The sequence below is a fragment of the Amphiprion ocellaris genome, chromosome 23 (assembly GCF_022539595.1).
Source record: "Amphiprion ocellaris isolate individual 3 ecotype Okinawa chromosome 23, ASM2253959v1, whole genome shotgun sequence".
NCBI lineage: Eukaryota > Metazoa > Chordata > Actinopteri > Pomacentridae > Amphiprion > Amphiprion ocellaris.
In genome coordinates this window covers 2,010,273-2,020,085 of record NC_072788.1, presented here as the reverse complement: position 1 = coordinate 2,020,085, position 9,813 = coordinate 2,010,273, and the positions used below count along the sequence as shown (strand labels likewise).

Here is a 9,813-nt window from a genome sequence, read left to right as displayed (position 1 = left end):
GAAAGTCGTGCTCTGTTAAAGACAATAAACTCTTGTAATGGAAACTGGGAGATTTTCAGCTCTAAGTCAGTTGTTACAGTTGTTAAGATGAGATCTGTGCATAAATCTGACTCTAAATAGAGAACATTCTCATTTGGGGTTTATTTCAAATGAGTAGTTTCTGTAATATTTGGTAATTTGGATAAAACATGTTAAATGAACACGAAGAAGCACCTGAACTGGGAACATTTTTACTTTGTAAAAATCTTTTAGTTGTGGAAATAACAGGGTTTTTTTTTACCCCTCATGTTTCAATAACTAATATGTTTTCATTATTGCCCTAAACTGCTACATGCAGGCTGTTTCTCTGCATTACATGCAGCGTGTTTGTCTGAATGCCGTCTTCTTTCCAGCAGCTGTTACCTGGATACCATCTGTCATCTCCACCTGAGGCTGAGCGACACTCAGAACACAACAAATCTATAAAACAAACACAGTGAAAACCAGAGGAGAGAATTAAAATACAGCTTCCTCTTTAATAATCTGAATGCATACAGAGACATCTGATTTGTGGAAACTTGTTTTCACATTTTCACTGATCAAGACAACTAAAAAACGTGTAAACGTTAATTTATAGAAGGCTGGTACTCAAAACACTTTCTGCAGAAGCTGTTTCCACTTTATTTTACCTTCCTCTGTTTGCTAATTTCTCATGTGAGCATCACAAAACCAGTTAATGACCAAAATTCTGTAAACAATTTGAACCCAAAACCTAAAAAATACCCCTAAAATGGCATCATCTAGCAGCCAGAAATTGCAAAAACAGAAAGAATCATTGGATTTTCAACATTTAGATGGATTTGAGAGAGAAAATGAATTAAATCTGAGATTAATCAAGTGATTTTAGTTCATCAAAATCACTTCATTCTACAACAAGAAGACAAAGATGAGCCCAGAGTGAGGAAAAATTAGTCCACAGTGAAAAAAATTAACCCAAAATGAAGAAAAATGAGCTCAAAATGAAGAAAGATTAGCAACAGTGAAGAAAAGTTAACCTGCAATGAAGAAAAATGAATCACAGTGAAGAAAAATGAGCAACAGTGAAGAAAAACTAAGTTTAGGATGAGAATCTCAAATAAAAAAAGTCAAGTTTTTACTGTTTTTTGGGATTAATTGTTTCCATTGAGCTGCAGAATTTCATATCACAGTGAAAAATGAGTCAGTGAGGAATAAAATGTGAGTTTTGGTGTTAATTTGAGGCGTTTTTCACTGTGAAATGTTCCATCAGAAACTCTGGATTGATCCTGAGTTCTACTTCAGGCTCAGCTGACAGATACCAGTTACCAGAATCTTCTCCTGAAGCTGACCAGAGACGTGGATGAAGCACCTTACCTGTCCCGCCCCCTTCAGCCTCCTCAGCCAATAGGACACCACCTGACAGCAGCAGCTGACCCGGTATTGTCCTGTAGGATTTGTTCTGACAGCAGCAGCCAGTCGCTCGCTCAGCACAGCAGCAGCCAAGTTCTTATGAAGGAAAATCTCACATTTCATAGAATCAACACACCAGCAGCTGATTGGGCGTCCTGGTGCTGAGAAGCAGCATGTGGGAAGAAAACGTCGACAGCGAGCAGTAAGTCACCTGTCCGAAAAACACCTGAGAAGCTCTTCACCTGAAAACACTCATCCCAAACTTCTGTCCATTGCTCCACTTTTCCTCACTTTAAGCTGATTTTTCCTCACTTTGAGTTCATTTTTTCTTCACTTTGAGCTCATTTTTCTTCACTATCAGCTTCTTCAGACTGGACGGTGTCTCCTCAGCCAGCATTCTAATTTATGCTCAGACATTCATGGTTCCATCTAGAAATGTCATCAACACCTTGTACACTCATCATACTTCCACCTCCGTGTTTCGCTGTCAGGACTATGCATCCACTGTGGTCGTCCTGGTCAGGTTCAAACATCTGGAATCCATCTGAGCCCAACTCATTTATCTTCATCTGATCAAAGAATGTTCTCCAACATCCATCAGGCTTCTTCTCACGTTCTTTAGCAAATGTTCATCTGGAAGTTTAGTTCTGGTTCTGAGCAGCAACCAGGTTTGGTTCTTGTCCTCCATCCAAAGAGGTTGATGTTCTGAAGAGTCCTTCACAGAAGCTCCACAGAAACTCTGATTTTTACATTGATTGTGCGAAATCTGAAGCGGCTGCCGTCTGTTTTTCACAGCTAGATTGTGAAAATAGTTTTTCATGCTTCATTGTCAGGACTATGCATCCACTGTGGTCATCCTGATCAGGTTCAGACATGCTGGACTCCATCTGAGCCCAACTAATGTATCTTCACCTTCAGTATTTGGTGGTTCTTCAGAGTTAAATGTTCCTCAAACAGATGTTCTTCTGGCTGGGTGTGTAGGTAGTAAACAGTGTTTGTGTTTCTTCGTCTACATGTCGACCAGTGAGGTCGGACATAAGCCTGACTACTCGCCGGTGTCGTGGCGGGAGTATTTCGACCAGATGGAGGACGTTGCCGTGGGAGCGAGTGACAGCCGTGACGTCTTCAGGATCTATAAAGCAGGAAGTGATGGACCGCTGCTGGTTCTTCTGCATGGAGGAGGACACTCGGCTCTGTCCTGGGCCGTCTTCACTGTGAGTCACAGATTCAATGATTCACCCACTCACTGATGCCTATTATTGATACTAACTGTTTTCCTGCTCTTCAGACGGCCATCGCCAGCAGAGTGACCTGCAGGGTTCTGGCCATGGACCTCCGAGGTCACGGTGAGGAGTTACAAAGTTCCACATCTCTCAGATCTGCAATCAGATTTTCAGAACAGTCGAGACTACCCAGATGTTCCATCATTTATGATAATACTTGCAGTGGCCCTAAGATCAAGAGGAAAAGTCTTCTGTGTCTGGTTCCATTTGATACTTCGAGAAGGAGGGACGTGAACTGGTCAGGCTCTAAGGGTTGATGCTTCATTTAGTTGTTTACTGTATGGATGTTTCCAGTAAATAGGTGGAGTCAGTCTGACAGTTCAGGCCTCCTGTGGCCATTTTATTGGGTTTTCAGTGGCTTATCTTCCCATCAGGCCAAGTATAATATGTTTTGTTTTGACGTTTTCGTCTCTGTTAAGGTGACACTCTTGTCCGCCAATCAGACGACTTCTCAACTCAAACCATGTCCAGGTAAAAGCATTGACGCAAACAAACAAAGCTTTCTCTTATCAGGTTTCCATCACAGCAGCATTTTACAACTGTAATCAGCAATTCTCCTAAAAATTAACCAGCTGTTATCACCCTCAGCGATGTAGCCAATGTGATTCGAGCTTGCTACGGCGAGACTCCTCCCCCTATCGTCCTGATTGGCCACGGCGTCGGCGGGGCGATCGCGGTGCACACGGCGAGCAACACACTGCTTCCTGCCACCGTGGGCCTGGTGGCCATAGACGTGGTGGAGGGTGAGCTGAGTGACTCCAGGTCAGAAGGAGTGTTTCTCAACTTGGATATTCCAATGTTCATGACGATCGTTCTTCTCCCGGTCGTCTTGCAGGCAGCGCCATGGATGCACTCCACAGCATCCAGAACTTCCTGAAGGGACGACCTAAGTCCTTCAAGTCCATGGACCACGCAATAGAGTGGAGGTGAGGATGTAAGGTTCACGCCTTCAGAGAGTTTGTATCTGGGTTGGGTTGGGATGGGATTGATGGATGGATGGATGGATGGATGGATGGATGGATGGATGATGGATGGATGGATGGATGGATGGATGGATGGATGCATGGATGGAGCAGGGAAACTTCCAAATTCACAATGGTTAGCAGAAACAGCTACCTAACTAATATCCATAAACACAAGCTCAACAGTCAAAAAGCTAAATCCACCCTATGAACCTGCAGTGAGTCGTTCCTCACTATTTTACTTTGGAGTACAGAGTTTTAGTTTCAGCTAGGAACCATCTCATTTGTTTAGAACCAGGACGTTCAAGAACGACTGGAAGGTTCTAACCTTTAACACCATGAACACACTGATTCTTCAGACCAAAGCAACCCTAGCTTATTGGAACCCACTTTTCTCTTGTGTAGAAGCTCTTGTGTGATGTTGTTTTTTAGATGGTTCTCCTGCTGGAATCTTCCTCTTCTTCCAGTTTCTGTAGTTGTCTCATCAGCCAGTATTTTGGTTTATCCTCAGACATTCGTGGTTCCATCTATAAATGTCATCAACACCTTTTACACTCATCATACTCCCACCTCCATGCTTCACTGTCAGGACTATGCATCCACTGTCTTTGTCCTGATCAGGTTCAAACATGCTGGACTCCATCTCAGCCCAACAGATTTATCTTCTTCTGAACAAATAAAGTTCTTCAAAATTCATCAGACTTTTTTTCACGTTCTTTTGCAAACTTTTTGTTTTGTTCTGAGCAGTTCTGTGGAAACTTTGATTTAAGCCACTAACAAGGAGTTGGGTTATTACGTTATCACGTTCAACCTAAACTCAGCTGCTGTTTCCATCCATTAGCTAGATAGAAAGTCCTGCTCTCAGATACTCTTTCATCCGCCAGAGAGAGCCTTTGTCCTGAAGGGGGCGGGGCCAGTGGCAGCTCATTTAAAGCTACAGACACTGAAACCAGGATGGAAAAATCAACCATCTCTGACTGAAGAACACTGAAGAAACATTCTGTGAGACTGAATCTGCTGAAATTGGAACAATATGGGACCTGAAAGTCTTTTTTCTCTTTGTTTGCCTTTCAGCGTAAAGAGCGGTCAAATCAGAAACCTGGAATCTGCCAGAGTCTCAATGGTTGGTCAGATAAAAAGGTAGGCAACCACCCGACAACGTAAATATTGAATGGTTTGTAGTACACTTGTAGTATCTGAGGGAAACTGTTTATGCTCGTAACTCCTGTTTATTGTGTTTTCTCACCCACTTCCTGTTAGATGCGAGGCGGAGGAAGCCGACACTCTGGAACAGCCCAGTCCGGTGACCGACATGGTCGTCGAGCGGAACGAAGAGTTCTACGATCAGAGCTACGTGAACGACAAAGAGAACGCAGCATCAGAGGTATGAAAACATTGATGACAAAGGAATATTTCACAGACTGACGACACTATTATCAATGCCGGTTGGGTATTAATGTGTGTTCTATACTTTCAATGGTAGGACTAGTGAAACTGAACCCAACGGTCAAATGGTAGATTGGTAACTGAGGGGGCGATCACTGTTTAGGGCGAAATCATCGTCATTTAAAAACTGCATTTTGAATTTTGTTGGGTTGTCTTTGTCTAATATTAACAAAGAATAGAAACATTTAAGTGTGATAAATATGCAAATATCAAAGAAATTTATAGGCGGGGGCAAATTTTTTTTAGTGCAAAATGTCTGGACCGCATTTTAACTTCAGCAAATGAAGTCATCACTTAAAAGCTGCTTTTTGTAGTTTTTTTGGGTTATCTTTGTCTAATATTAACATAGAATAGAAACATATAAGTGTGACAAATATGCAAAAATCAAAGAAATCTAGGAGGGGAGAAAATACTTTTTAGGGCAAAGTGTGTTGGACCGCATTTTACCTTCAACAAATGAAGTCATCATTTAAAGGCTTTATTTTGTGTATTTTGGGTCATCTTTGTCTAATAATAACATAGAATACAAACATTTAAATATGACAAATGTGCAAAAATAGAAGAAATCTGTAGGAGGGGGGCAAATATTTTTTAGGGCAAACTGTGTCTGGAATGCATTTTAACTTCAATAAATGAAACGATCATCATTGAAAAACAGCATTTTGTATTTTGTCTAATATTAACGTAGAATAGAAACATGTAAGTGTGACAAATATGAGAAAACAGAAGAAATCTATAGCAGGGGGACAAATACTTTTTAGGACAAAATGTGTCTGGACTCCGTCTTAACTTCAACAAATGAAATCATCATTTAAAGGCTGTTTTTGTGTTATACTTTGTTATCTTTGTCTAATATTGATATAGAATAGAAACATTTAAGTGTGACAAATATGCAAAAATGGATGAAATCTGTAGGGGGGGGGCAAATACTTTTTTGGACAAAGCGTGTCTGGACCGCATTTTAACTTCAACAAATAAAATCATCATTTAAAAGCTGTATATTTTGTGTTTTTTGGATTATCTTTGTCTTAAAATTAGTTCGACGGCCTGAAACACGTAAGTGTGACAAATATGCAAAAATAGAAGAAGTCTGTAGGGGGGCTTTTTCACAGCGCTGTGTGTTTTTGCATCCAGACTGTGTACCGGTGGCGTATAGACCTGTCGAAGTCGGAGAAGTACTGGGACGGCTGGTTCAGAGGGACCTCCAACCTCTTCCTGTCCTGTAACCTGCCCAAACTGCTGCTGCTGGCGGGTCGGTGCTTTACTCTTCAAAATAAAAGCATTTAGAGTTTAGTTACTGTTGGACTTTTACATGATGACAAAGATCTGGGATTTGTAGTTTCAGGGAGTCACATCAGTAAACACCAATACTTGTTTTTTTCAGCATTTCTGTATTTTTTCACGTCGTCCCATTTGAATTTTCAGGAATCGACCGGCTGGATAGAGATCTGACGATCGGCCAGATGCAAGGTGAGACTCAACGTGACACAGAACAGACTTTTAATTCTTCAGTGGGTTTTAAATTAAGTTATTGTGGTTGTTGCTGTGCTGCTGCATTACAAACAGTCATCACTTCCTGATTCAGCTGGACACTAAGAAGGAAGCAACTTTAACTAATACAGAGCAACTTTAACTAATATAGAGCAACTTTAACTAATGCGGAGCAACTTTAACTAATACGGAGCAACTTTAACTAATACGGAGCAACTTTAACTAATACGGAGCAACTTTAACTAATGTAGAGCAACTTTAACTAATACAGAGCAACTTTAACTAATACAGAGCAACTTTAACTAATACGGAGCAACTTTAACTAATGTAGAGCAACTTTAACTAATGTAGAGCAACTTTAACTAATACGGAGCAACTTTAACTAATACAGAGCAACTTTAACTAATACAGAGCAACTTTAACTAATACAGAGCAACTTTAACTAATATAGAGCAACTTTAACTAATACAGAGCAACTTTAACTAATGTAGAGCAACTTTAACTAATACAGAGCAACTTTAACTAATACAGAGCAACTTTAACTAATACAGAGCAACTTTAACTAATACAGAGCAACTTTAACTAATACAGAGCAGCTTTAACTAATACAGAGCAACTTTAACTAATACAGAGCAACTTTAACTAATACAGAGCAACTTTAACTAATACAGAGCAACTTTAACTAATACAGAGCAGCTTTAACTAATACAGAGCAACTTTAACTAATACAGAGCAACTTTAACTAATACGGAGCAATTTTAGCTAATATAGAGCAACTTTAAAGAGCAATTTTTGACTCTGCAAATACACTAACACACATATACACAAACACACAAATACACTAACACACAAACACTCAACACTGAAACACACAAATATAAACATGCAAATACGCACACAAATTCACAAACACATAAATACACAAAATACACAAACACACAAATGAAACGACACACACAAACTAATACACAAACACACAAGTACACAAACAAACACAAAGATGCAAATATGCACAAACACACCAATACACAAAATATACAAATACACAAATCGACAACTAAAAACAACCAAATATAAAAATGCAAATATGCACACAAATACACAAACAAAAAAATACACAAAAACAGTCACACTAAACCACAAATACACTAATACGCAAACACACTGAACAAATATAAACATGCACATATGCACAAAAATACACAAACACAAATATGAACACACACAAATGCAAACACATAAATACACATGCACACCAACAAACGAACACAAACAAACGAACACAAACACACCCCCAGGCAGCCCTTCCTCTCAGAAACAGCTGCTTCTGTCAGTCGACGCTGGAACTGACAAGAGAGTCGACAAAAAACCTCCACAGACAACCGATGGTCAACAAAACACATAAAACCTCTGAGACATGAAATTACTCTATACTGTATCCTCTAACAGTAATCTGATTACTTCTGACAGTATTGTCTCTGATGTCACAAACTACTAGTTTAGATTTCTGCATTAAATCCACAGTAATCAGATTACTTTGACAGGAAAACATTCGACTCCTTTAGGTCACAGTCCAGAATCATTTAGGTGTGAATGAGTCTCAGACCGACTCACCTGTTGGCTCCTCGTCTCCAGGTAAATTCATGATGCAGGTGCTGCCCCCCTGTGGCCACGCAGTGCAAGAAGACAAGCCAGAGAAGGTGAGAAAACTACTCATGTCGTCCTTCACATCAGTTAAAAGCTCACAATTTAAAGAAAAATGCCATTTAGTTGCATCAAAACATCAACAAAGATGTTTCTGGATTCATGAAACTCACATTAATTTAAACATGATGACATTTTTAAAGGACAGATTTAGCAGTTTGTCAGGTTTTGATGGTAGTTTGTGACTCATTAGATAAAAATAAACAACAGAATGGAAACAGTGTCCAGATATTTAGTGAATAAACACATTTAAACAGATTCAGTGATGTTCCCTCGGAGCCACAACCGACTTTCTACAGTATTTGCCATTTGTTTGTTTGTAGGTGGCCGAAGCTGTCGCTGCCTTCCTGTTGAGACACAAGTTCGCCGAAGCCAGAAGAGAAACAAAGAAGTCAGAAAAAGAAAACTGCAATGAAAACTAGAACTAGTTAGAACAGAAATACAGCGATGTTCTCTGATAGTAACTCTGCATAGTAAAACTCAAACGCTGTGTGATGCTACTCCTACTGCTGGCTGTTCAAAGTGCTGATGTACAGAATAAAACTAGAGAAATCCATGAACTCTCTTTATTTTCAAGATATTAGTACCACTAATCAGGAGGTCTAGAAGGAGTCATAGTACCACTAATCAGGAGGTCTAGAAGGAGTCATAGTACCACTAATCAGGAGGTGTAGGAGGAGTCATAGTACCACTAATCAGGAGGTGTAGGAGGAGTCATAGTACCACTAATCAGGAGGTACAGAAGGAGTCATAGTACCACTAATTAGGAGGTCTAGAAGGAGTCATAGTACCACTAATCAGGAGGTCTAGAAGGAGTCATAATACCACTAATCAGGAGATATAGAAGGAGTCATAATACCACTAATCAGGAGGTGTAGAAGGAGCCATAGTACTATTAATCAGGACTGTAGGTATAGAAGGAGTCATAGTACCACTAATCAGGAGGTATAGATGGAGTCATAGTACCACTAATCAGGAGGTATAGACGGCGTCATAGTACCACTAATCAGGAGGTATAGAAGGAGTCATAGTACCACTAATCAGGAGGTCTAGAAGGAGTCATAGTAGCACTAATCAAGAGGTACAGAAGGAGTCATAGTACCACTAATCAGGAGGTACAGGAGTCATAGTACCACTAATCAGGAGGTACAGGAGTCATAGTAGCACTAATCAGGAGGTACAGAAGGAGTCATAGTAGCACTAATCAGGAGGTACAGAAGGAGTCATAGTACCACTAATCAGGAGGTATAGAAGGAGTCATAGTACCACTAATCAGGAGGTATAGAAGGAGTCATAGTACTATTAATCAGGACTGTAGGTATAAAAGTAGTCATAGTACCACTAACCAGGACTGTAGGTACAGTAGGAGTCATAGTACCACTAATCAGGAACTATAGAAGGAGTCATAGTACCATTAATCAGGAGATATAGAAGGAGTCATAGTACCATTCATCATGAACTATAGAAGGAGTCATAGTACCATTAATCAGGAGGTATAGAAGGAGTCATAGTACCACTAA

General features: G+C 40.0%; 1 protein-coding gene across 2 annotated transcripts; it reads left to right on the top strand.

Moving 5' to 3' along the window:
• The first annotated feature begins 1,459 nt into the window (after window positions 1-1,459).
• LOC111588621 (protein phosphatase methylesterase 1-like) lies at window positions 1,460-8,849 on the top strand. Of its 2 annotated transcripts, none has more exons than XM_023299078.3 (12): window positions 1,460-1,609; window positions 2,432-2,621; window positions 2,696-2,753; window positions 3,110-3,161; window positions 3,279-3,433; window positions 3,526-3,616; window positions 4,727-4,792; window positions 4,913-5,036; window positions 6,233-6,350; window positions 6,524-6,568; window positions 8,225-8,289; window positions 8,617-8,849. In XM_023299078.3, exons 1-12 carry the CDS (start codon window positions 1,581-1,583, stop codon window positions 8,713-8,715), a joined length of 1,092 nt encoding a protein of 363 aa, XP_023154846.1. In that variant the 5' UTR covers window positions 1,460-1,580; the 3' UTR covers window positions 8,716-8,849. The 2 variants fall into 2 exon arrangements, with proteins under 2 accessions (XP_023154846.1, XP_054863924.1); XM_055007949.1 differs by having other exon boundaries at window positions 1,460-1,611; window positions 2,425-2,621.
• Window positions 8,850-9,813: the final 964 nt, after the last annotated feature.

Coding starts and splice junctions, on each gene's coding strand:
- LOC111588621 (XM_055007949.1), top strand. CDS start 1,581: ATGTGGGAAGAAAACGTCGACAGCGAGCAGT. Junction 2,622..2,695: donor TGTCCTGGGCCGTCTTCACT/GTGAGTCACAGA, acceptor CCTGCTCTTCAG/ACGGCCATCGCCAGCAGAGT. Junction 5,037..6,232: donor AAGAGAACGCAGCATCAGAG/GTATGAAAACAT, acceptor TTTTGCATCCAG/ACTGTGTACCGGTGGCGTAT.